The sequence below is a fragment of the Hemitrygon akajei genome, chromosome 14 (assembly GCF_048418815.1).
Source record: "Hemitrygon akajei chromosome 14, sHemAka1.3, whole genome shotgun sequence".
In the NCBI taxonomy this organism is placed as follows: domain Eukaryota; kingdom Metazoa; phylum Chordata; class Chondrichthyes; order Myliobatiformes; family Dasyatidae; genus Hemitrygon; species Hemitrygon akajei.
Genome location: NC_133137.1, coordinates 107,267,408 through 107,295,064, shown reverse-complemented (window position 1 = coordinate 107,295,064; position 27,657 = coordinate 107,267,408). Strand labels below are relative to the sequence as shown.

Genomic DNA, 27,657 nt, shown 5'->3' with positions numbered 1-27,657 from the left:
TTTGTATCTTCTGCCTAATGGGAGAGGGGAGAAGAGAGAATGGCCGAGACGTACAGGGTCATGATTATGTTAGCTGCTCTACCAAGGCAGTGAGAGCTATAGACAGAGTCCATCCATGGGGGTGTGGGGGCAGAGTATGGTTCCTATGCTGAGCTGACTGAGTCCACAACTGTCTATAGTTTCTTGTGGTCATGTATAAAACATTTGGTGGACCAAGCTATCGTGTATTCAGACAGAATACTTTCTATGGTGCATTGTTAAGAATTGGTAAGAGTCAAATACAACATCCCAAATTTCTTTAGGAAGTAGAGGTGTTGGTGACCTTTCTTGGCTATAATGTCAACATGGTTGGACCAGGACAGGCTAATGGTGATCTTCGCACCTCAAAACTTGAAGATCTCAACCCATGTACCCTCTAAATTGTAATGGCCGGTGAGCACAAAAATCTTATGCTGTGCAAATTTTTGCCCAGTAATAACGATATGTGCACACTGAATAATGTCTTCAATGAAAACAGTATAAATAAACCAGTTCTAAAATCAGTAGACAAATCATCACAGACTGCACATTGTCAACACTGTACACAACGGAAACCGGAAGAGGAAATATAATTCTGTGCAGTTGTGAAATACACTTAACATGACAATGAGGCAGAGGGTGACAACGTTTCTTGCTCAGTTTAAATTCCTTTTTGCGCTAGTAGCAAAAGATGTGGGCACGCGTACTCTTGCTCACCTTAGAGGGAATATTGCAGTCACCACTCTTAACCTCAACAGCATTGATATAGACAGCAGCATGTTTGTTTTAGTTTTTAGTTTGTTCAGAAATAAAATTCATTCCAAATAAATTGTACCACTGAATTAATCTCGGAGTTCTTACCATATAATTCCCTATGATTTCTGAACAATTTTTTTTATCAGTAATGTAAATCCAACAGCTTTTTCTTGGGACAATATTCTTTATCCTTTTTCTAATGAATGGGATCACTAGCATCCACATGAGGTATCCCTTGTGAGAGACTAGATCTTCTAACAAAATTGCATGGAAATAGGAACCTTGGTCACAGGTTCAAGTTGTCTAGGCCTTACTCTAAAACCATAGCAATGAATTTTAGAGAGAGTTGTAGTAGTCTGCTTCTTAGGTAATCAGAAGGTCCTTTGTTGCTGAGATTAAAGTCATCAAAGAATTATAGTTTGTAGAATCTGCCCTGGTGGGTAATTTTTGTTGCTTCTGATCAATATTTGATCTACTAGTTAATCAGTGATCTGTAAGAATTTATGTGTGCAGGGATACATATTGTGTGTCTTTGCGTAAGTGAATTTGTGCATTTATCTTTGTCTGTGGTCATGTATATGTGCTTGTGTGTCTTCTCTGCATTTATTACTAAACTTTGGTTATTCTTACTCTGACTTGCTATGCCTCAAACGCCAGGCATAAATTTTGAGTATTAATAAAATATCATTCTAGTTCTTTATCTCTCTCTCATCTCCTAAAGTTTCCTTGATTACACCTTTCTGAAAAACGTCATATTTTTCAAAGCTAATGAAGCATTGAAAGATAAAATAGCTGATAATAAAGCTACAGCTACTGGAAATTGGAAATTAAACAGAACATGGCAGAAGAGATCAGTAGGTCAAGTAGCATCCATCAAAATTGAAGCAGTTATCACTTTAGGTTTGATATACATAGCAGGTTCTGTGAAGGATCTTTGACCTGAGATGTTAACGTCTTTCACTTTTCTGTCTTTAAGGTGAAATATTTGTTAGGTCAAACATTCCTATTTGGAAGCCTGTTGGAATCCACTGTCTGGATCTTGCAAGAGAAAAGGGCAGCTGGCCCTCAGCATATCAGTAACTTATGAGGAACTAAACAAAATAGAAGTGAGATAATATTTGTCTGAAAGATTTATTCATCATTTTTACAGTATCACTTGTTTATGCGATTAAAACATATTTATGATGCTCTGCCTTTAAACTCAGATTTAACAATCGCACACCATTTGCATTGCCTCTGAGTTATGTGCTATTTCTTTCATCTGAAATAATTATCAAGCTCCTGTTGGGTTTGTCAAGTGAGATTAAGATCCCTAAGAGGAAAGTGAAAGCTTTTGTAATTTACAACTGGTTAATGTTGCTTGCTTTAGATGACCAAGCATGTAATATCTGATTTTGATTTCTGTAGGAATGAGGAATTTCACATATATGAGATGTCTACATTCGTAGAATAATACAGCCCCCCCAAAAAAAATTTATGTCTTTATCAGCTCTTTGAAAGAACTATCCAATTAAATTCTGTTGCTTACCTCACCATAGTTCTACAAAAAAAGTTTCCCTTTGGGTATTTATACAGTTGCTTTTTGAGAATTAAATTAATTTTCACTTCTCTTTCACATAGCATGTTTTCACCATGTACTTTTTTAAATATTGTCACTGATTCATTGCCAATTTACGGCTTGTGATTACTGACAATCCTGATGTTGAAAACAGTTTTTACTCATTTTTAAAGTCTTTTCTGACTTTCAGCGCCTGAATTTTCTCATCTTAACCTTCACCGTCTGCAGGGCAATAATACTAGCTTGTCTGGACTCAGAATCAAGTTTATTATCACGGGCATATGTCATGAAATTTGTTGCTTTGTGGCAGCAGTATTGTGCAAGACATAAAGTCACAATAATAATAACTGTACATGTACTTACAGTGCAGACAAGCAATAGTGAGGTTGTGTTCATAGGTCATCGACGTTTCAGAAATCTGATGGCAGAATAGAAGAAGCTGTCCTAAAATGTTGAGAGTAGGTGTTTAGGGTCCTGTACCTATTCTCTGAGGGTAATAATGAGAACTCGGCTATGGACGGTCCCAAGACCAGATGCAAAAGGAGGGGGGTTAGCCATGGGGCTAACAACCCATCCTGTAAAAACCTAGTGCTACAGAAATGGCAACAGAAGCTCTGACAACCCCATCTCTAGGAGAGGAAGGATCTTTGATGGGCTGCACCTTGAATGTCTGAAAGACTGGCCCAGGACAGTGGACTTTGGTGACCTACTATTGTCAACCTATGCCCCAGTAAGGGTGATAGGCTTAAGAAGAATAATGAGAAGAGGGTATGTCCAGATGGGTGATGGTTCATAATGGTGAATGCTGAATTCTTAAGACATCACCTCTTGAAAATGTTGCCTATGGTGGGAAGGCTTGTGCCCATGAAGCCTACAACCCTCTTCAGCCTCTTTTGATCCTGTGCCTCCATACCAGCCAGTGATGCCAATTAGAATTCTCTCCACAGCACAACTGTAAAAAGTTGCTGGAGTCTTTGGTGACACGCCAAAGCTCCTCAAACTGCTCATGAAGTATAGCCGTTGTCATGAGTTCTTCGTGACTGCATCAATATGAAAACTAAACTCCCTCTTCTTTAGTAATATTCTAGCAAATTACTGAATCAAAGGTTTGAAATTCTTCCAAACTATGACATTCAGACCTGACCACAATAGTCCATTGGGAACTTACTAGTGTTTGATACTGTAGCAAGCAGGAAGGAAAATAGTATATTAATCTTTCATGATGAAAACTTTACACAAGGACTTAAGATGCTTCAGTGACTATCATACAGTAACACTTACATCCACAGTGATCAAGTGTTTTGAGAGATTGTTGAGAAAACATATCAATTCCTGTCTGAGAAGTGACTTGGATCCACTCCAATTTGCTGCCCAGAGCAACAGGTCACAGTAGATTTCATCTCATTTGCTCTTCACTCAACCCTCGAACATCTGGAGAACAAAGGTGCTCTTTGTCAACTACAGCTCAGTATTCAGTACCATCATTCATTCAAAACTAATCATTAAGCTCCACTTGCTTTACACTGATGGCTGTGTGGTTAAGCACAGCTCCATTGCCACATTTAATTTTGCCATAAGCCAAATCAAAGGTGGTGGTGAATCAGCATATGGGAGGGGGCATTGCAAATCTGGCAGAGTGGTACCACAATGTTAGCAAGGCCAAGGAGCTGATTATTGATTTCAGAAGGAGGAAACCAGAGGTCCATGTGTCAGTTCTCATTGGAGTATCAGAGGTAGAGAGGGTCAGCAGCTTTAAAATCCTCTGTGTTATCATTTCAGAGGATCTGTTCTGGGACCAGCACACAAGTGCAATTATGAAGAAAGCACAGCAGTGCCTCTATGTACTTCCTTTGGAGTTTACAGAGATTCGGCATGACATCTAAAACTCTGACAAACTTCTATAAATGTGTTGTGGAGAGTATATTGACTTTAACTGGTCTATTCACATTACAGTGAGAGAGAGAACAATGCACATGTGTAGACAACAGATCAATACATAGCGCTGGGGTGGGGGTGCTCATTGCTCTAAAAGAAATTGATCCATACATTAGACCCTTGAATGGAAAATCCTACAAAAAGTAGTGGATGCAGCCCAGTTCATCATGAGTAAATATCTCCCCACCATTGAGCACATCTACACAAAGCATTGTGGCAGGAAAGCAGCATCCATCATCAGGGACCCTCACCACCCAAGTCATACTCTCTTCTCGCTGCCATCAGGATGAAGGTACAGGAGCCTCAGGACTCACACCACCAGGTTCAGGACCAGTTATTGCCTCCCAGCCATCAGGCTCTTGAACCCAAGGGTCAGCTTCAACTTCACTTGCCCCGTTATATTGTGCATAGTTTAACGAACCAGCTGCTCAGGATGCTCTCAATACAACCTCTGTAGAATGTGGTGAGGATGGGGGGTGGGAGATGGACTTTCCTCAGCCTTCGCAGAAAGCAGAGACGCTGCTGGGCTTTCTTTGCGATGGAGCTGGTGTTGAGGGACCAGGTGAGATTCTCCACCAGGTAAACACCAAGAAATTTGGATCTCTACTGAGGAGCCGTCGATGTTCAGTGGGGAGTGGTCGCTCCGTGCCCTCCTGAAGTCAACAACCATCTCTTTTGTTCACATTCAGAGACAGGTTGTTGGCTCTGCACCAGTCCGTTAGCCGCTGCACCTCCTCTCTGTAAGCTGACTTGTTGTTCTTGCTGATGAGACCCACCACGATCATGTCATCGACGAACTTGATGATGTGGTTCGAGCTGTGTGTTGCAGCACAGTCGTGGGTCAGCAGAGTGAACAGCAGTGGACTGAGCACGCAGCCCTGGGGAGCCCCCGTGCTCAGTGTGATGGTGTTGGAGATGCTGCTCCTGATCCAGACTGACTGAGGTCTCCCAGTCAGGAAGGCTAGGATGCAGTTACAGAGGGAGGTGTTCAGGCCCAGTAGGCTCAGCTTTCCAATCAGTTTCTGAGGGATGATTGTGTTGAATGCTGAACTGAAGTCTATGAACAGCATCCGAATGTATGTGTCTTTTTTGTCCAGGTGGGTTAGGGCCAGGTGGAGGGTGATGGCAATGGCGTCTGTTGAACGGTTCAGATGGTACGTGAACTGCAAGGGGTCCAGTGAGGGGGGCAGCAGGATCTTGATATGCCTCATGACGAGCCTCTTGAAACACTTCATGATGATGGATGTAAGTGCAACGGGACGGTAGTCATTGAGGCAGGAGACTGAAGACTTCTTTGGCACGGGGACGATGGTGGTGGCCTTGAAGCACGTTGGAATGGTGGCGCTGCTCAGGGAGATGTTGAAGATGTCAGTGAGAACATCTGCTAGCTGGTCTGCACATCCTCTGAGCACTCTACCAGGAATGTTGTCTGTTCCAGCAGCCTTCCGTGGGTTGACCCTGCACAGGGTTCTTCTCACATCGGCCACAGTGAGACACAGCACCTGGTCATTTGTAGGAGGGGTGGACTTCCTCACCGCCACGTCATTTTCTGCCTCAAACTGGGCGTAGAAGTTATTCAGTGCATCTCGGAGGGAGGCATCACGCACACAGTCAGGTGATGTTGTCCTGTAATCGGTGATGTCCTGGATGCCCTTCCACATGCACCGGTTGTCGCTGCTGTCCTGGAAGTGGCTGTGGATTCGCTGGGCGTGTGCACACTTTGCCCCTCTGATGGCCTGGGACAGTTTGGCCCTTGCTGTTGTGGGAGCTGCCTTGTTGCCTGCTCTGAAGGTGGAGTCGCTGGACCTCAGCAGCACAAGCACCTCTGCGGTCATCCATGGCTTCTGGTTAGCGCGTATAGTGACGGTCTTGGACAGAGTAACATCATCAATAGACTTGCTGATGTAGCTGGTCACTGATACTGTGTACTCCTCTAAGCTGGTAGAGTCGCCATCGGTTGCAGCCTCCCTGAACATGTGCCAGTCAGTGTTCTCAAAGCAGTCTTTAAAGAGCAGAGATGGCTCCTGCTGGCCAGGTTTTCACCTGCTTCTGAACTGGTCTGGAGTGCCTGACAACCGGTCTGTATGCTGGGATTAGTATAACAGAGATGTGGTCTGAGTATCCGAGGTGGGGGCGGGGCTCTGCCCGGTATGTGTCCGGGATGTTTGTAAACCCGGTCTAACGCGTTCTCCCCCCTCGTTGCAAAGTCCACATACTGATGGAATTTGGGGAGCACTGACTTAAGGTTTGCGTGGTTAAAATCTCCAGCGACAATAAACAGTCCATCAGGGTGTGCATTCTGCAGTTCGCTAATAGCCCCATACAGTTCACAGAGCGCCTCCTTAGCATTAGCGCTGGGGGGAATGTACACACCGAATATAAGGACAGAGGTGAATTCCCGTGGCAAATAAAATGGTCTGCATCTAACAGCCACAAACTCCACTTGCGATGAGCAGTGTCTGGAAACCAGCACAGAGTTCTTACACCATTCCGTGTTGATGTAAATACACACACCACCATCGCAAGTCTTACCGGAGAGAGCTGAATCCCTGTCCGCACGAAACGAGGCGAACCCATCTAACTGAATGGCGGCGTCCGAAATCCCATCAGTGAGCCATGTTTCTATAAAAACATACGCGGAGCAAACTCTGTACTCCCGCCGAGTATTACGTTGGAGTCGGATGTAGTCCAATTTATTGTCCAGGGAGTGGACATTGGAGAGCAGAATGGACGGGAGAGCTGGCCGGCTAGGGTTTGCTTTTTGCCTGGCACAGACCCCTACCCGCTTACCTTGCTTCCACTTCCTCACACATCGCTTACGACGTCTCCATCTCCGGCTACCAGCATCAGGCGAGTCCGAGAAATGTAGGCCCATTCCCCTCAGCAAGCTAAGGTCGCGTAATTCAACCAGCAGATCTTCCTGAAGGTTTGTTTTTGGGTGATCTCTGTATTGTAGTAGTATCTGGCGATGGTAGATAGTCGCTCTGTTATCCATGTGCCCTAATCAAAAGTTGTGTATTCAAACTTAAATTAGAAAATTAAATTAAAGTAACACCAGGTCTGAAAGGCCGCTGCTGCCGTACCGCACCGCTGAAACTGTTACATCTGAGGAAAGTTTGGATAGGTACATGGATAAGGGGTTTTGAAGGAGTTTGGTTCAGGTGCAGGTAGGTGGGACTAAGCAGAAGATCAGGTCAGCATGGACTAATTGGAGAAAAGGGCCTGTTTCTGTGCAGTAGTGTCCTCTCCGCTAATGCAGTAAAATAACGGGGCTCAGAACCCACACGATCTTATGACTCAAACATGATTTTATTTTACTTGTACACAAGGAGAGAAGCATGGCTTCTTCGGCACACTGTTCTGCAACCAGGGCAGAAATCTGCTACTTTTATGTGGAAGATATTGGCTGTTACTGATATTGACCATTTGGTAAATTCCTTTGGTGATTGATCTTGCAAGTAAGATTTGAATTCCTTGCTTGCAAGATAAATCGCCATTCACAATCGAGATGTTAAAAGTCAATAGAAACTAAAGCTGACACTTTGAAGCTGGTAAAGCAACTGTCTCAGTTGATAATTGTGTTCACATCCTTCCATTATTCCTATCTCATCTGTCTCCAGCATCCCCTATTGTGAAAAGAGGTGCTATGTTTTAGGAAGACCTTTCTGGAAAAGACTTAATACAGTCACACCTCTATAGTAGATGGTGATGTAACCAGTTAGAATGCTCTCCACAGTACATCTGTAGAAATTTGTGAGAGTATTTGATGTCATACCAAGGCTCCTCAAATTCCCAATGAAGCGTAATTGCTGTCATGCCTTCTTTATAATTGCATCAGTATGTTGGGTCCAGGATAGATCTTCAGAGATGTTGATGCCCAGGAACTTTAATCTGCTTATCCTTTCCACTGTCGATCCCACAGTGAGGACTGGTGTGTGTTCCCTCAGCTTGTTCTTCCTGAAGTCCACAATCAATTCTTTGGTCTTACTAACATTGAGTGCAAGGCTGATCTGTCTCACTCCTGTATGCCTCCACGTACTTTTCTTGTATCCCTGCTCGTGTGTCCTTCCAATCAACTTTATTTCTTTATGCAAGTTATTTTGTTAGCTGTCACAGCTTACAGTTAGAGTATTTTCAATTTTATAAATGGATGGGTCATTTGACCATGATTGTTCTTGGCAAATTTTTCTATAGAGCTGGTTTGCCATTGCCATCTTCTGGGCAGAGACTTAACAAGGCGGGTGACCCTAGCAATCATCAATACTCTTCAGAGATTGTCTGCCTGGCATCAGTGGTCACATAACCAGGACCTGTGATATGCACCAGCTAACAGCTCTCCATTCCCTACTACCTGCTCTCATGGCTTTCCTTGCCCAAGGGTGACCTGCAGGCTAATGGAGGGAAGCAGTGCCTTGCACTTCCTTTGGTAGAATCCCAACACCCAAAGTAAATTAAGAGACATTGAGTATTGTATGTAAAGGACTGGGCCAGTAAGCTCTCCTCTAACACTTTTCTACAGGGAATTTCACCACAGAACCTCAACACACTCTGATTAAGTCCTCATTTAATGAAATAATACCCTTACTGGTGATTACTTTCTAAAGATATACTAAGCAGTATTTTGATGATTTTCACTTTACCTTTACTCTCCTTTTGAATTGAAAATTGCTTTGCTGGAATCCTTTAATGGGAGTCTCACCATAAAAGACGCTGAGAGAAATTTATTTTATCAGGGCCAGTTTTTTGCCGTTTTATTCTTTTCATTGAATTTTTGTTCTGTTGCTATTGCAGGAGAGGTATAAGAGGGAGGGACTTAGGGAAGAGAATGAGTAAAGAAAGTTTTGGGCCCTTTATCTAAGACAAGCTGTGCTGGAATTGGAGAGGGTCCGTCAGAGGTTCATGAGAATGATATGGTTATCCTGTGAGGAGTGACTGAAGGTTGTACTCTCTGGAGTTCAGAACAATGGGTGTTGGGAACTCATTAAAACATATTGAATATTGAAAGGCCTAGATGGCCTAGATAGAGTGAATGTGGAGAGGATGCTTTCAATTGTGGGGGAGTTTAGGACCAGTTGCTACAGTCTCAGAATACAAAGACTTTAGAACAAAGATGCAGAGAAATTTCTTTAGCCAGAGGGTGGTGAATCTGAGGAATTCATTGCCAAGTCACTGGGTAACGCAGAGGTCGATAGCTTCTTGATTAGTCAGGGCATCAAAACTTATGGGGAGGAGGCAGAAGGAAGGTTGAGGGGCATAATTAATCAGCTGCGATGTAACGGTGGAACAGACTCCCATCGAGTCCAATGTATGGTTGCTGGGCTCTGGCAAAATTGGAACTTCGTTTGTGATTGGGCACAATGAAGGACCAGTCAATAATATTACTGTTTACAGCCCAGTCAATATTTTGTTTGGTGAGTTCAATCAGACAAGAGGGGGTTTCTTGGAGCGAGATTAAGGAATTCATCTGTTCTGATAGTCATTCATTGAGGTCAGGCTCAAAATATTTACAGACTGAAATAAAGGCAAATTCTGGTCATCTACAAAAAATGGAGAGAGAGATACGACATAACAGACAGCATCTGTGAAGAGGGAAATGGAACTGACATTTCACGCAGTGAATGGAGGGCGGGGCGGGGCGCCAGATAGCTGCCAATCCGTGAGGATGTGGAGGCCGGGATTCCCATTTACAGCCGGCATCAGAAATTAGAGGCGGGGCTCCGCGCTTCAGGCGTCGTGACTTGGGTCGTTATCGGGAATCGATAGGCGGTGTCAGACCTCGAGGCGGGACCAGAGAGTTAACGGGCGGGTCCAGCAGTCGGGTCGAGCATTTCCCGAGTGTGGTGTGAATGGAGGGCGGGGCGTGGGCGTCAGATCGCTGTCACTACGGGAGTGAGTGGTGGAGCGGAGTTCGGATTCAGCACTGGCATGTGAACAGCTCCAGCCGGGAGAGGATGGAGCATCCTCGGCCACGGCTGCGACCAGCGCAATCACAGCACTCTTTAGCTTAAAGATGAGAGTGGACCCGTCGCTCGGGTCCCGTTCGGCGTCCGAGCGCTTCGGCCTGGAACGGCCGAGCTGAGTGAGACGCTTATCCCCCGGGCAGATCGTGGAGGATGTTGGAAGGGACTGTCCCCGGTCCCGGCCCTGGGGCTGGAAGAACCACTGTCACCTATGTTTTTGTTTACAGCCCAAGCACCGTGAGCGCCGATCCCAACCCACCTCCATCGGCCGTCCCCGCTCACAGAGGACCCAAACGCAAGCTGTACAGTGCGGTCCCGGGACGGACCTTCATCGTGGTGAAGCCCTATCAGCCCCAGGGAGAGGGGGAGATCCTGTTGCACCGAGGGGAACGTGTCAAAGGTAAGTACAATTCCAACTAACTCTGCTGATTTTTGCGAAATACTTCACTTTATCACCAGGTCTCTGAGCCAAACTCTCCTGAGTTAGAGAACCTACCAGCTTGTCAGCTCTGCTTCATTACCTCCGTCTTCCGATCGTAATATCGCTTCATCTGGACTCTAACCCCGTCCACTACGTCCCCTATCTGTAACCCCCTGTAATCTGTCCTTTCTCCTGCTGTGATCTCACCTCACCCTTCCACTCCCCTCCCCTCCCCTCACCTCCCCGTGTCTCTCCACCACACTACTCCCTCTCCCCACCCTTCCCCCCTCCCCGTGTCTCTCCCCCACCCTTCCCCCTCTCCTGTTCTCTCCCCGTGTCTCTCCCCCACCCTTTCCCCATTCTCTCCCCCACTCTTTCCCCCTCCCCATTCTCTCCCCCACCCTACCCCCTCTCCCCCACAGCACCCCTCAGTCCTTGTCTCTCCCTCACTCAGCGATCTCACCCTTGCCTCTCTACAATTGCCTCTGTGGTCTCACCTTTACCCCTGTGCAATCTCATGTCCCTACTCGGCTTTGATATCACTCCCACACGAGCTCACCCTTGTCCCTCTACCCCTACCCCACATACCTTTGCACTCTCACCCTTTACCTCTGCAATCTCGCCTCCAGTCTTCTGCATTCATGTCTCTACCACCCGCAATATTCTAGACCACTCCTGCAACCTTCTGCAAAGCTTCTGTGTTCACCCACTGCTCCCCCATCCTAAACCAACAGTTTAATCTGCCCCTGCATGCTCCATTCCACTCACTCCCTACACTCTGTTGCCCACTCCCATAGCTTTACAATTGTGTTGCAGCTCCTTCCTCATGTACTCTTGCTGATTCCTACATTCTGCAGCTTTTCGACAACGTCCTGACTCCTATACTACATCTCATAAACCCCCTCCTCTCCTGCCAGCCCCTCTCCCTCATTCCCCTTCCCTCCGTTCACCCACTTCCCCGTTCAACCCTTCTAGTTTCCTTCTGTTTTCAACTTTTCTAATCCCCGTATCTACCCCTGTCTCCATCTCTTGTTTCAAATTGTCCAAAAGCCTCGCCTTACCCCGCACCTGCCTTTCCGCTCGCACGTTTTCTCGGCAGAGCAATTCATCTCCCCTTTCCTGCCCTACCACTGTCAGTCTCTTATAACCATATAACCATATAACAATCACAGCACGGAAACAGGCCATTCCGGCCCTCCTAGTCCGTGCCGAACTCTTAATCTCACCTAGTCCCACCTACCCGCACTCAGCCCATAACCCTCCACTCCTTTCCTATCCATATACCTATCCAATTTTACCTTAAATGACACAACTGAACTGGCCTCTACTACTTCTACAGGAAGCTCATTCCACACAGCTATCACTCTCTGAGTAAAGAAATACCCCCTCGTGTTTCCCTTAAACTTTTGCCCCCTAACTCTCAAATCATGTCCTCTCGTTTGAATCTCCCCTACTCTCAATGGAAACAGCCTATTCACGTCAACTCTATCTATCCCTCTCAACATTTTAAATACCTCGATCAAATCCCCCCTCAACCTTCTACGCTCCAATGAATAGAGACCTAACTTGTTCAACCTTTCTCTGTAACTTAAGTGCTGAAACCCAGGTAACATCCTAGTAAATCGTCTCTGCACTCTCTCTAATTTATTGATATCTTTCCTATAATTCGGTGACCAGAACTGTACACAATATTCCAAATTTGGCCTTACCAATGCCTTGTACAATTTTAACATTACATCCCAACTTCTGTACTCAATGCTCTGATTTATAAAGGCCAGCGTTCCAAAAGCCTTCTTCACCACCCTATCTACATGAGACTCCACCTTCAGGGAACTATGCACTGTTATTCCTAGATCTCTCTGTTCCACTGCATTCCTCAATGCCCTACCATTTACCCTGTATGTTCTATTTGGATTATTCCTGCCAAAATGTAGAACCTCACACTTCTCAGCATTAAACTCCATCTGCCAACGTTCAGCCCATTCTTCTAACCGGCATAAATCTCCCTGCAAGCTTTGAAAACCCACCTCATTATCCACAACACCTCCTACCTTAGTATCATCAGCATACTTACTAATCCAATTTACCACCCCATCATCCAGATCATTTATGTATATTACAAACAACATTGGGCCCAAAACAGATCCCTGAGGCACCCCGCTAGTCACCGGCCTCCATCCCGATAAACAATTATCCACCACTACTCTCTGGCATCTCCCATCTAGCCACTGTTGAATCCATTGTATTACTCCAGCATTAATACCTAACGACTGAACCTTCTTAACTAACCTTCCATGTGGAACTTTGTCAAAGGCCTTGCTGAAGTCCATATAGACTACATCCACTGCCTTACCCTCGTCAACATTCCTCGTAACTACTTCAAAAAATTCAATAAGGTTTGTCAAACATGACCTTCCACGCACAAATCCATGCTGGCTACTCCTAATCAGATCCTGTCTATCCAGATAATTATAAATACTATCTCTAAGAATACTTTCCATTAATTTACCCACCACTGATGTCAAACTGATTATTCTCTGTCTCTCTCATTTCTGAGTCCCTTCTAAGCTTCAGCGAAGACTCGCCCTGGTTAAAATAGCTTCTCACTATTAGAGAAAACTTGTATTGCATTAGCAGTGTATTCCTTGGCCATAATGTATCTGTCAGTTCAACCCGTCATGTTCTCCGGCCCTCTTCTCTCTCCACATGCATCTTTGGCATTAAGGGTGGCAGAGGCCATCCACGTGTGAGCCATCGAAGCAAGGTTTCTAGCAACAAGAATGACAGTCGTGAAAGTGACAAGGGCTGCCCTGCATCCTCATTCTGAAGTGCCTTCTTTTCCACCACTTCAGTCCATTCAGAAATGTTAACCCGTTGTTGAGAGTTAATATTTATCTCTTGCTCAGTATTAGTAAAAATGATTACTTCATCATTGTCACATTGCAGTGTGCAATTTGTTATATACAATATAGCTGCTGTACTTTTTGCATTATACAAAAGACTATATCTCAAACTAGTTTTTTTGTCTGCAATTTATGTATGTCCATAAAAACAATCTGAAAGGCACTTTTCTTTTCCCTTCCTTTCTTCTCTCAGTTCCTGAAGTTGAGTATTTGCTGCCATTATTTTTATCTCAATGTGTAAACTTTTCCTGACTCAATGACTTACATGTGTATTCTGCCTCTTATTCTCTGTCATTCGTCTCTGTGTGTGACTAGCTCATCCCCACCTTTTCCAATGCCTCCAGTCTCCTCTCTGTCTTTTCCACGTCTCTGGCCAGTAATGGTGGGATAGGTGGTTGGGGAGTACCACAGCCATAAAAATATAAAAACAGAGTTTGAAGGAGGTTTCAGAATTACAGCGGGATTTGTCTTTGAAAGGATTTAAATATAAGAAATATAAATTAATAACATTAGGCATAGAAATTCCAAACACCTCTTCCTTGGATATGTTGTTATGAATTTTATCGATTATAAACTCAATTGGAAATTTCATTTCTAATTTTGCGGACTTAGTTTTTTGGACAATTTGAACTACCCACTGCAGTTTTGAGGGGAAGCTTGTGAAAATGTATTTGGGACATAATATGACTAAGTGGAAGCAGGCTATTTTAGATATCTTTATGGAAATAAAACAGGTTTTAATTAATTAAAAATTTCTCATAAATGGTTTCCTTGGAGTGCGCATAATATCAAAGAATTTGTGACGTGAGTATTTCATGATGGAGTGAGAGGGAGGAATTATAGTTCAGTGCCAGTAGTGTGGAGAATACTAGGATGAAAATATAATAATGGAACAACTTTTAAAGATTTACAGGATTGAGTGAAGCCAACATGCATTTATGAAAGAAAAATTTTACTTCCCTAACCTGTTCAAGTTCATTGAGAATGTGCCTCGTCCGTTTGTTATGTGCCGTGTTGTATGACATGGGCAATCATTGTCTTTTCATGACCGTGATTGTCCTTAGCAAATTTTTCTACAGAAGTGGTTTGCCATTACCTTCTTCTGGGCAGTGTCTTTACAACACAGCTGACTCCAGTCATTATCAGTATTCTTCAGAGATAAGTCCTGGTTATGCCAGGCAGAAAATCTCTGAAGCATATTGATAGTGGCTGGAGTCAGCTGTGATATCCACCAGCTGCTCATGTGACTGGTGGATAAGTAAAGAGGAACTTGTGGGTTTTCAGGAGGCTGATCAATGAGTGGCAGCATATGGATTAGTGGTAGTGTTTGGCCATGGATTGAGAATTAGCCATCAGACAGAACATAAAAATGCTTCCTCCTCAGATTGGTAGGCTGTGCTTAGTGGAGTATGACACAATCTATATCTACAGTTTGGCTAATGAGATCACTTCATATTTCACATTTGCTGATGATTCTAAATTAAACAGGATTACAATTACAGATGATGTAAAGAAGCTTCAGGAGGATATCAACAAGTTGAGTCACTTGGTGAGGAGTTAGTACAATATGGAAAATGTGAAGCTATCCATGTTAGTAAAGAATAAACAGTAGGACATTTGTTCAGTGGTGGGAGACTGAGTGTTCAAAGGGACCTGATGCACACATTGCTGAAGTCCATTTACCAAGTGAAGCAAGTGATTACTTCGTCCCAAAGGAAATTTAAAAAATAATTTAATAATTGTAGAAAACTCAGGGATAATAGGAGAAACTTGAAATAGTTGTCAGCAGAGGGAAAAAGTTACTTATCAATCTAATGGGAATAAGTACTGATTAACCCCTGTACCTAATGATTTGCACCCTAAGATCTTCAAAGAAGAGGCTACAGAAAAATAGTCTGCATTGTGATGTTCTAAAATCCATTGATACTGATATGGTCATGTGGATTGGCAAATTACAAATTTAACATCTGTTCAAAAAATAAGGAAGACGAAAAAGAAGCATTTTTGCCTGGTATTTGTAATTGGAGGGAAAAGAGAATCCGTTTTTAAAGGCTGTAAATATATCTAGTCAAGAAGAAAAGAAAAGCTTCCAAAAGGTTCAGAGAGTTAGGTAATGTTAAGAATCTAGAAGATTATAAGGCTAACAGGAGGGAGCATAAAGAGGAAGTTAGGAGAGCCAGAAGGGGCCATGAGAATGCCTTGGTGGGCAGGAAAACCCCAAGGCATTCTACAAGTATGTGAGGAACAAAAGGATAAGATGTGAAAGAATAGGACCTATCAAATGTGACAGTGGGAAAGTGTGTATGGAACCGGAGGAAATAGCAGAGGTACTTAATGAATACTGTACTTCAATATTCAGTATGGAAAAGGATCTTGGTGATTGTAGTGCAGACTTGCAGCAGACTGAAAAGTTTAAGCATGTAGATATTAAGAAAGAGGATCTGCTGGAGCTTTTGGAAATCATCAAGTTGGATAAGTCGCCAGGACCGGATGAGATGTATCCCAGGCTACTGTGGGAGGTGAGGGAAGAGAGTGCTGAGCCTCTGGCAATAATCTTTGTATCATCAGTGGGGACGGATGAGGCTCCGGAGGATTGAAGGGTTGTGGATGTTGTTCCTTTATTCAAGAAAGAGAGTAGAGATAGCCCAGGAAATTATAGACCAGTGAATCTTACTTCAGTGGTTGGTAAGTTGATGGAGAAGATCCTGAGAGGCAGGATTTATGAACATTTGGAGAGGTATAACATGATTAGGACTAGCCAGCATGGCTTTGCCAAAGACAGGTCATGCCTTACGAGCCTGATTGAATTTTTTGAGGATGTGACTAAACACATTGACAAAGGAAGAACAGTAGATGTAGTGTATACGGATTTCAGCAAGGCATTTGATAAGGTACCCAATGCAAGGCTTATTGATAACGTAAGGAGGCATGGAATCCAAAGGGACATTGCTTTGTGGATCCAGAACTGGCTTACCCACTGAAGGCAAAGAGTGGTTGTAGACGGGTCATATTCTGCATGGAGATCGTTGACCAGTGGAGTGCCTCAGGGATCTGTGCTGGGACCCTTACTCTTGGTGATTTTTATAAATGACCTGGATGAGGAAGTAGAGGGATGGGTTAGTAAGTTTGCTGATGAGACAAAGGTTGGGGATGTTGTGGATAGTGTGGAGGGCTGTTAGAGGTTACAGCGGGACATTGATAGGATGCAACACTGGGCTGACAACTGGCAGATGGAGTTCAACCCAGATAAGTGTGAAGTGGTTCATTTTGTAGGTCAAATATGATGACAGAATATAATATTACTGGTAAGACTCTTGACAGTGTGGAGGATCAGAGGGATCTTGGGGTCTGTGTCCATAGGACGCTCAAAGCAGCTGCGCAGTTTGACTCTTGTTAAGAAAGCATACGGTGTATTGCCCTTCATCTATCGTGGGATTGAATTTAGGAGCCGAGAGGTAATGTTGCAGCTATATAGGACCCTGGTCAGACCCCACTTGGAGTACTGTGCTCAGTTCTGGTCACCTTACTACAGGAAGGATGTGGATGCCATAGAAAAGGTGCAGAGGAGATTTACAAGGATGTTGCCTGGATTGGGGAGCATGCCTTATGAAAATGGGTTGAGTGAACTCAACCTTTTCTCCTCGGAGAGATGGAGGATGAGAGGTGACCTGACGGAGGAGTATAAGATGATGAGAGGCATTGATCGTGTGGATAGTCAGAGGCTTTTTCCCAAGGCTGAAATTGTTGCCCCAAGAGGATACAGGTTTAAGGTGCTGGGGAGTAGGTACAGAGGAGATGTCAGGGTTAAGTTTTTTTTACTCAGAGAGTGGTGAGTGTGTGGAATGTGCTGCCGGCAACGCTGGTGGAGGTGGATACGATAGGGTCTCTTAAGAGATTTTTGGATAGGTACATAGAGCTTAGAAAAATAGAGGACTATGGGAAAGTGTAGCAATTTCTAAGGTAAGTACATGTTCGGCACAACTTTGTGGGCTGAAGGGCCTGTATTGTGCTGTAGGTTTTCTATGTAAACAGCAGCCTCAGAGTTCACAGTGTGCAGTCAGGAACCATGTGTCAATTTTCTGCCTGAGGTAAGAGCATGCAAAAGTGGGGTTAATGCAGTCACTTGAAGAGTGGAATAGCTCATTCACACAAAGCAGAGTTAATATAAATTAGTTATTTTTCATATAGCATATAAATATACTGTTTGAATGCCTGAATTAGAAGCAGAAAGAAACTACAGCATCCCTCCTACTTCCCCTCCCCCACTCTTGTGCCTGTTCTGCATTCTAGTCTACCAATGATAATCTTTGAAACTCTTGCCAACACCACCACTGTCACCGGCAGCCCACTCCATGCACTCACCACTCTCTACATAAAAAAAACTTACCCCTGACATCTCCTCTGTGCTATATAGCTGCAACATTACCTCTCGGCTCCTAAGTTCAGTTCCACGATTGATGAGGGCCAATACGCCGTATGCCTTCTTCACCACATAGTCAACCTGCGCAGCTGCTTTGAGCATCCTATGGACTTGGACCCCAAGATCCCTCTGATCCTCCACACTGCCAAGAGTCTTACCATTAATACTATATTCTGTCATCACATTTGACCTACAAAATGAACCACTTCATACTTATCTGGGTTGAACTCCATCTGCCAGTTGTCAGCCCAGTTTTGCATCCTATCAATGTCCAGCTGTAACCTCTGACAGCCCTCCACACTATCCACAACATCCTCAACCTTTGTGTTATCTGCAAACTTACTAACCCACCCATCTACATTTCCATCCAGGTTACAATCCGCAGAGGTCCCAGTACGGATCCCTGTGGAACTCCACTAATCACAGACCTCCAGCTGGAATAGCTCCATTCAATCACTGTTCTCTGTCTTTGATGGGAAATATTCGTACTCGCATTTGGACTATCAAGGCTCTTAAAAATAATACTATAATCATTGGGGTGCCACTGAAATTAAGTATGGGGCCTCAACTATTTACAATCCACATTAAAGACATTAATGAAGAGATGTACTATATTGCCAAAGTTGCTGATGAAACAGAAGGTGGAAGAGCGGCTGCTGAGGAGGAAACAGTGTTAGACAGGGGCACTAGCTAATTGAATGGGCAAACATTTAGTGGATGGAATATAACTTAGGGAAATGAAAAGCTATTCAATTCGGTAGGATGTAAGTCTTTTAAATTGAGAGAGGCTGTAGAACCTTAAGCAATAGACACACAAAATGCTGGAAGAACTCAGGTCAAACAGCGTCCATGGAAATGAATAAATACTCGACATTTTGGGCCAAGACACTTCTTCAGGACTGAAAAAGAAGGAAGGAAGATGGCAGAATAAAAAGGTGGTGAGGGGGGAAGGAGGATAGCTATAAGGTAATGGATGAAACCAGGGGTGTGGGAAAGGTAAAGGGCTGGAGAAGCAAGTCTGGGTGAATGTGTGGTCAAAGAGTCAGAGAGCAGCAGAGATCGCAGAAGGGGAGTGATGAGAGAGGGTCTCACTGAACCATTGAAGAGAAGATTTAAATTTTTTCAGAGTAGGGATTCCTTGAAGAGACTTCGCAGTGGAGCAGCAAATCATAAGCAAGATAAACTCTGCAGATGCTGGAAATCCAAAGCAACACACACAAAATGCTGGAGGAACTCAGCAAAGTTAGGCAGCACCTTGATGTCATTTTAGAAATAATGTGAGGTCCAGCAAGTTATTGTGTCAAAAGCAAGGAAGTCCACTTACAGATATGCAGGGCATTGATGAGAGCACACTTGGAGCAGCTTTAATAGTTTAATATTATTTAAAAGGAGATATACTTGCATTTGATGCAGTTTGGTTCAGTCATTTGATAGCTGGAATGAACATCTCTTAAAAAGAACAATTGAGCACATAGGATCTACTTAATGGAGTTTGGAAGAATGATTGACAATCATACTGAAGTATGTAAGATTCTAACTGTAAATGCTGACAAAACAATTCCCTCCATGGAAATTTAGAAGAAGGAGACAAAGTCCGAAAAGGAGATGAGGATGGATTTATTCTATGAGGGTTGTGAATTTCTGGAAATCTTTATGTAAGATAATTATATATTTTTTATTAATTTTTTGTGCATTTCTACAAACCAACTACAAACAAAAAACCCAACAACAAAGTGAAAAATATCTAAGATAATTATAAAGGTTGTCATTGAATATCTTCATCTGATGCTATCAGATGGTGTAAGTGTCAAGAGTTATGGGAAACAGGCAGGAAAGCGGAGCTGAAACCAGATGTAAGTGATTTTATTAAACATCAGAGCAGGCTTGAGGTACGCTACGGTCTGCATGTGATCCTATTTTTTTGGTCGTTCAATTCTGACAGCATGTGTGTTTAGCATGCGGAGTAAATTGCTTGCCACTGCAGTACCAAGGGAGTGCTTCACTATTGGTTTAACTGTTAAAACATGCTCTGTGTGTCATCTTGGCTGCATGTCAAAATACCATAGCACTAGCCATAGGATGCAGGAAATGCCTCTTTGTCACATCACCAAAATTTATTCATCAGTCATTACTAAAGCTATTAATTTGGTTGTATTTCATGACCTTGCCCTGAAATTTGATGTCACATTTCCCTATAGTACCATACTGAACAAAACTGAAGAAATTAATTAATGTGTACTGAAGCATTTTAGGATTATCAGAGGTCGCTATGTGAATGCAAATTAGTTCTTACATATAGCAATGTATATATGCTAGAAAATCTGATATTTTGGATTTTTGACTATATATGCAAAGTTTTTAATCTGTACTCTGATTCATAGCACCTTGGCTTTTTTAGCTATGAAGGCAAGAGTCTTCACAGTTTTTGATATGTTTTGTGAGTTGAAGCAAATTGCACAGTAGAACAAGATGATGGCCACAGATTTTAAGGCAAACAGGAAATAATGAAGAAATTTTGTCATCTTGTGAACATGTGAGTCAAAGACCAGTCATTCACTCTTGGGAGGGAAGAGGGAGAGTTTGTTGCCTAAGCCTAGTGCACAATTAAAGGTCCATGTTGAATTGAATTTGGACTTGCATTTTGACCAAAACAGATACAAATGATAGATTCCTGTTCTTTAATGCCATTAAGGGCCATTGGAGGGCTTTCAATAATGCAACAACTTCATAATCAAACTCACTGATCCTTGCTTCAAAACTCTTCAAAATGAATTTACTTTCTCAGACTATAACTGTGGAATTTGAAATAGTTGGGTTAATAATCTTTACCCCTGAAGTATTAGTACAGTGTCTTAATTGTTACAATATCAGATGTAATTTAAAACACAATGTTCAAATTATTTAGCCAGTTAGGCAAAGTCTGTGATGAGAGTCGTTGTTGACGCCAATGAAATTTCGTCAAATTCGTTGCCATTTCCTTCTTCTGCTCACTCTTGAAAGTACTTCATAATAAAAGTTTGGATTCTGAAGTGACAAATGACATATACCTTCTCACCCTATCACTCCAACTGCACATTTCCTCCAGGGTGTGCACAATGAACAGAATGAACACAACAATGAAGAATCCATTAGGGTCATAAAAAATATCAATTATTTTTTTCACTAATTTTACAATTTTTCGAATTAAACACTATTGTGTTATTAAAGTTCCTGGCATTTGGCAGAAGCAGAGGGATTGGGAGCTGATACATTCTGGGGTTTTGGGGTGCAATAGAGTTACGGTGTAATCAGAATGTTATTGGTGGTACAGAGACAAGCAAAGTGTGAAAGTGAAGAGTGTTGGGATATATTACACTTAAATAAGTATTACCCGGTAGTATAAATATCGAACTCTTTGTGATTCTATTTAAAATTTGCAATGTGTTCTGATATCTGATGGTGGCTCAAGTTCTTAATGATGAATGAAATGGCCACTTTCCAGACTTTGCTGATTTAATAGAATTCCATACATTTAGTTAGCTGCATAAATTTGCCCTATTTAGAGTGGCACTCTTGGGAAATTTATAATTAACTCCAATGGACAATATCCAGTGAGAGATTCCCCACTTTCCAAAGACATTATTTATGCAAAGATGCAATATTGAGACTCCTGCAAGAACCTGAAGGGCTAGTCTCTGTTACACCAGACATACCACAAGGTCTTAGACGATGGAACATACAGCACAGGAATACACATTTTGGTCCACGATTTCTGTGCCAAGCATAATGCCAAACTAAATTAAACCTTCTAACTGCTTAAGATACGTAAGCACCAGTATCATGTCTATTTCCCCCACCATCCCTAGCAGAGGGTTCTAGGCACCTACCACTCTCTTAATAAAAGAACCTTGTCCCCCCTCACCTGTCCTTGGCTACTTGCTATTTTTACTCTGGTATAAAGGTTCTGACTGTCTACTGTATCAATGCTCATAGTTCTATAAACTTGTGTTAGGTCTCCTCTCATTTCTTCTTATAGCTAATACCTTCTAATCTAGGCGGCGTCCTGAAAAACCTTGTTTGCACCTTCTACAAAGCCTCCCTGTAAAGGAACTGCCAGAACTGAACACAAGTCTGACCTAACCAGAATTTTACACAGCCGCAACATGGCTTGTTAAATAAATGCCCTGAACAATGAAGGCAAATGTGTCATATACGACCTTTACCACTCTGTCTAGGTATTGCCACTTTCAGAAAGCTGTGGACTTGGACCCACAAGGTCCCTCTGTACATCGGTGCTGTTAAGACTGTTACCATACTTTCCCCCTTACATTTGACCTCCCCAAGTGCAATACCTCACACTTGCCTGTTCAATGCCTTTTCCTGTTGATCATGTCACTGGATGAATAGTGCTTGTTTTAACGTCTTGAATTGGGGAATGGGCTAAAATCAAATCCGGAGTTCCCATTCCTATTCATTGTTCAGAAGACAATATTTGATGCCTTGTAGCAACAAGCATAAGAGGTTCTGCAGAGGAAGGAAATCTTGAAGTGCGTACACAAAGTGCTGGAGGATTCAGCGGTCAGGCAGCATTCATGGAGGGAAGTAATCAGTCAGCATTTCAGGCTGAAACCCTCCATCAGACTGGAAAGCAAGGGGCAGGTGCTAGAATAAGAAGGTGGGGGAAGGGAGGAGTACAAACTGGCAGGTGATAGGTGAGACCAGGTGAAGGGGAAGGTGAGGCGATGGGGATGATGCAAGAAACTGGGAGTGGTAGGTGAAAATCTGCTAAGAGAGCATTGTGGACCTTGGAATAAAGGGAAGTGATAGACAGGTCACAGGGGTGGGAGAGAAGAAAAGGCATGTGAGGCCCATCAGGATGGAAACCAAAAAAAATGGATAAAGAGTGAGAGGGGAACGGAAGATGGTAGTTACTGGAAGTTGGTGAAATTGATATGCCATTAGGTTGGAGACTACCGAGACAGAATATCAGGTGCTGCTCCTACAAGCTGAGTTTTGTCTCATTGTTGTAGCGGAAGAGGCCATGGACAGACATTTTGGTATGGAAATAGGAAGTGGTTACCACCAGGAGATCCCTACTGTTGCAGCAAACAGAGCAAAGGTACTCGATGAAGTGGTGCCTCCAATCAGTGTTGGGTCTCACTGAATTACCTCAAAGCTAAGCAGCACCGTATACAATATATAATAAGTGATCTTGAAAGACTTGCAGGTGAAGTGTCGCCTCACCTGGAAGGACTGTTTAGGGCCATGAATGATGGTGAAAGAGGAGGTGTGGGGGCAGGTCCAGCACTTGTGACAGTCACTTGCATAAGTGCCAGGAAGTGGATCTGTGGGGAGGGACAAATGGACAAGGGAACAATCCCTGCAGAAGCGGAGGTGGGAAAACAGGGAAAAATGTGACTGGTGGTAGGATCTTGTTGGAGAATGCAGAAGTTGTGCAGAATGATGTGCTGGATGCAGAGTTCCGTGCGGTGGTAGATAAGAATAGGTGAATTCCCATCCCTGTTAAGCTGAGGGAGGGTATGCAGAGTGTGAGGGGGAGTCTGATTGTCACAACAGCATCAATCTAATTTTAGGGAAAGGAGGGGAATCTCTTTCCTGATCACTGTTCAAAAACTTTCTGGGTTTTCCTTGCTCAACTTTATAAGAAATACTGGCAAGCAAGCAAAGAAGAAATACAAGGTGTTGTCAGGACTGAAAAACTGGTTCTATGGGGAAAGCCAGTGATTACTTTTAGACAGAGAATGCTGAGGGAAGACTTTTGTTTATTATTTCAAGGTACTTAATTGAAGTTTATATAATTGTGAGGGCACTAGATAAATGTAAATAACCTATTTGTGGAAAAATTTTAAAAAGTGACAGGTATAGTTCTGAAATAATAAGCAGCAGAAGGGTTAAAAGCTTATGAGGAAAAGGAATCTCCCAGTAAATGATTGAGCTCTGGAAATTCCTATCTGAAAGAACAGTACAGACAGAAACAATCATCACAACTAAATGAGTCATAATTCACAGCCCTAGTCATCCAGTGGAGGAATATGAAATTCAGCTGGGTAACTCTTTGTTGACCAACACAAATGTAATGGGTCAAATACCCTCTTCCGGTGTCATAAACTTCTCTTTGATCCAGCAGGTATTAAATTTTACTGCCAACTGGAAGTGCAGCAGTGCTGTTAAATTTCTCTCAGTGTGTTTTTGCTTGCTTTCAAATAAACACGATGTACCCTTGGTGACATATTCATTCCTCTGGGGATGTACCACCTACATTTAAATCAAAGTGACAGAGAACCCTGTAAAGCTGTTTCCACTGGCAATGAAAAATGTGGCAGGCAAATTGACTCAGTATTGCGGACGTGCCAAGAGAGAATAACAGACTCTTGTGCTACAACTTGGAATAGTAGATAACTTAAAATAGTCTTAGCAGGAGGAATAGATACTGATTATTAGTTTGAATTGGTTTTACTTTCTGCTAAAGTTCATGATTTCAAAGATGTGAACTGCCACACTGCTTGAAATTTAATTTTCAAATCTGATCATTCAGAGATCACAGATACTGTGTGAAAGTATCTCGTTTGTAATAGATCAATGAATAATACTGACCATTTTCAGTTTGATAATGAACTTCCATTGCAGTTTTTTGTTTAATTCACGGTATAATATAACAGCTTTCCTTGCACCATTCAGAGTTTTGGGCACTATAATGTAACCTTCTAAGTGGACACAAATGAAATGAAGAACTTTTAATGTCACTACCTAGTAATCTGGTGAATTAGCTAGTTATTGGGGTCAGGCAAGGTGCTGGAGTCCTGAAGAAGTGTCTCTTCCCAAAACAACAACTGTTTATTCATTTCCACAGGTGCTGCCTGACCTGCTGGGTTCATCCAGCATTTTGTGTGTGTTGTTGAAGAGATGTGACATGAGCATGACATGATCTGTCATTGCATGAGTTACTCAAGGATCTATCCTTAGCCCTCAACAACTTAGCAACAGTTTTTTCCCCTCCACTATCTCATATAGAGTCAATGAAAAGTACAGCATAGAAACACGCCCTTTGGCCCATTTACTGCATGCTGAGCCATTTAAGCTATTTACTCCCATTGACTTTCACCGGGACCATAGCCCTCCATACCCTTCCCATCCAAAGTTCTCTTAAGCATTAAGATCGAGCTCACATGCACCACTTGTGCTGGCAGTTCATTCCACACTCTCACCACCCTTTGAATGAAGAAGTTTCCCCTCGTGTTCCCTTTAAACTTTTCACCTTTTGCCCTTAACCCATGACCTCTAGTTGTAGTCCCACCCAACCTCGGTGGAAAAACCCTTCTTGCATTTACCCTATCTATGCCCCTCAAAATTGAACCCATGAATAATACCTTGTTATTATTTTGCATTTAAAGTAATTTTTATGTCTTGCACTATACTGATAGCATGAAACAACATATTTCACAACACAATTCAGTGATAATAAATCTGATTCTGATTCTTGTATGTTTCATCTACACGGTGACCTTTGGTGGACATTATTCAAATAGTTGAAATTACGATTAGTGAGAATGCTGACTCCGAACTCTACCCGATTGTTAAACTGCCAATGCCTATGTAATGTACTGTATTGCACAAGAATAAATAGCTCCAACTGAATCTAAATATCAGGGAGTTCATCTTTACTGTTGTCATCTCTGGTGCCTTACTAAAAAATTGAACTATCAGCCATGCCGCCAAAAATATCTTCTCACCTCTGTAACATTGCTAAACCGTGTCATTGCCTTAGCTTGTTCCTGCTAAAACCCTTAAATTTGTTATCTGCTGATCGACCAATATGGTAAGGTGGACTCTTGACCTCAAATTTAACTTGTGTGGGTTTGCACCTTACTGCCTACCTGCATTACACTTTCTCTGTAAATGCAACACTTTATTCTGCATTCTCTTATTGTCTTCTCCGTATTATTCCAGTACAGTAATGCAATGAAATAATCTGTATGGTTGTCATGTACAATCATTATGCACAATATATATGTGATAATAATAAAGCAGTTTAATTTGCCTACTCCTGTACTATACTAGATAGCTCCTGTCATCTATTTGAACGCAGCTGCCCAATTACCAACTCGTACTAAATCCAAGCTATTTTTTTTGTGTGAATCTTACACAGAGGCTTTGTATGCTTCCAATACATGGGTTTAAGGTTCACAAAACCACTCCATATGTTTCTTTAGTTTAATTAGTCATGGGCCAGAAATTCCTTCAAGGAGACTTTGAGTATATTCTTCAGTCTTTCTATCTCTTCGGATGATGGAGGTCAGAAAAGAATACATCTGCAACCTGTGGAGGGATACGGACAGTTGACCTTTTAGGATGAGTCTCTTCATTTGGAGTACTTTGGGAATGAGAGTGTTTCGTCTCTCGGAAGCTTGCGCTAATGTTTTCATCAGTGTTATGTGCCCCAGACCTAATGGTTTCCTATGAAGCCAGGGAGGATTTCTTCTGTGACCTTAGTAAAAATCCTGGTCCATATCCCAAAGAGGGGCTGAATGATTCTCCAACTTCATTGAAAGTTGAAAGGGACACAATCCTCTATCAGGCAAAATCATCAATGAGAATTAAGAAAACTGCCTTTTAATGGGGTTACTTTCTTGACTGAATGTATTGACAACAGCTTTGTCAAATGGAAAAGTGCAAGGTACCATGGTAACACCCATAGTCTAAGCTAGGGACTACTAAAAAAGTTCACATCAATTGCATCATGATGGGTACCAATGACAGCTGAAATGAGCACTGACTAATCAATTCTGTCACTGGTACCTCACTTCGTGCTGAGGACCCTTTCCCATGAGTGAGAGTTGTAATAGAATCAGTGATAGAAGGGATTATTATAGCATTGCATTTAGAAAGATGTTTCCATGACAGTGCTGGTGTAGTAGGAACATGACGCTACCTCCAGCCCTCCCCCAGTGCTATACTGGGAGACTATAGAGTAAATCTAACAATGAATCACCTTGAAGGTAAGTGAGCAAAGACTGCCTGTGAAGGATGACTGCTACGGCTGTACGCTGTACATTGCTGAGAGATAGGGCTCAGGTATGTACCATAGCCAGTTCAGTGAGAGCAGGCCTCTGCTTGTGACTACCAGCAGCTGTCCAATGTATTGAAAATCTGCTCAAATCCTTTAGTCTCTTCATAACTCCATTCGAACGTGACAGATCCTGCTTTCTGTCTGTCTTTCTATTTGGTTGTATTGTTCTCCTTGGCCCAGAGATTTTGTTAAGGAACTATTGCTGAACTTGGTGAAAAATCTCGAGCCTGGGAAGAGCTCTTGAGCCACACAAAAATGTGGAAAGTAGAAGTCTACATCACATTCATTCAGAGGTGATAAATGCAGAAAATTAAAAATAGAAATTTCTGGAACAAAATTCAGCAAATCAGGAAGCATCTGTAGAAACATCATTAAACGTTTTGCATTGAAGGCCTTAATTAGGCCTGAGAAAGACATGTCAAATTAATTTTGGTAGTAGTGCAGGTATGGGTCTGCAATGTATATCTGTATTGTGAGAAGATGATGTAGCCATTGAATGGGCAGTTCAACTCCTTTGTGCAATAAGACTTTAAGATATAGGAGCTTAATGTGGCATTTTTCACATCTGCTCCACCATTTCAGCATGGCTGATCCGATTTTCCTCTCAGCCCCATTCTCC

The 27,657-nt window shown here is 42.7% G+C and overlaps 1 protein-coding gene across 3 annotated transcripts in view; it reads left to right on the top strand.

Moving 5' to 3' along the window:
• Positions 1-27,657, top strand: part of shank3a (SH3 and multiple ankyrin repeat domains 3a) — a 1,154,364-nt gene that overhangs the window by 700,277 nt on the left and 426,430 nt on the right. For all 3 annotated transcript variants that reach the window (XM_073066894.1, XM_073066893.1, XM_073066892.1), the window contains exon 13: positions 10,455-10,627. In XM_073066894.1, coding sequence (XP_072922995.1) covers positions 10,455-10,627 — 173 coding nt within the window. The remainder of the gene's footprint in view (positions 1-10,454; positions 10,628-27,657) is intronic.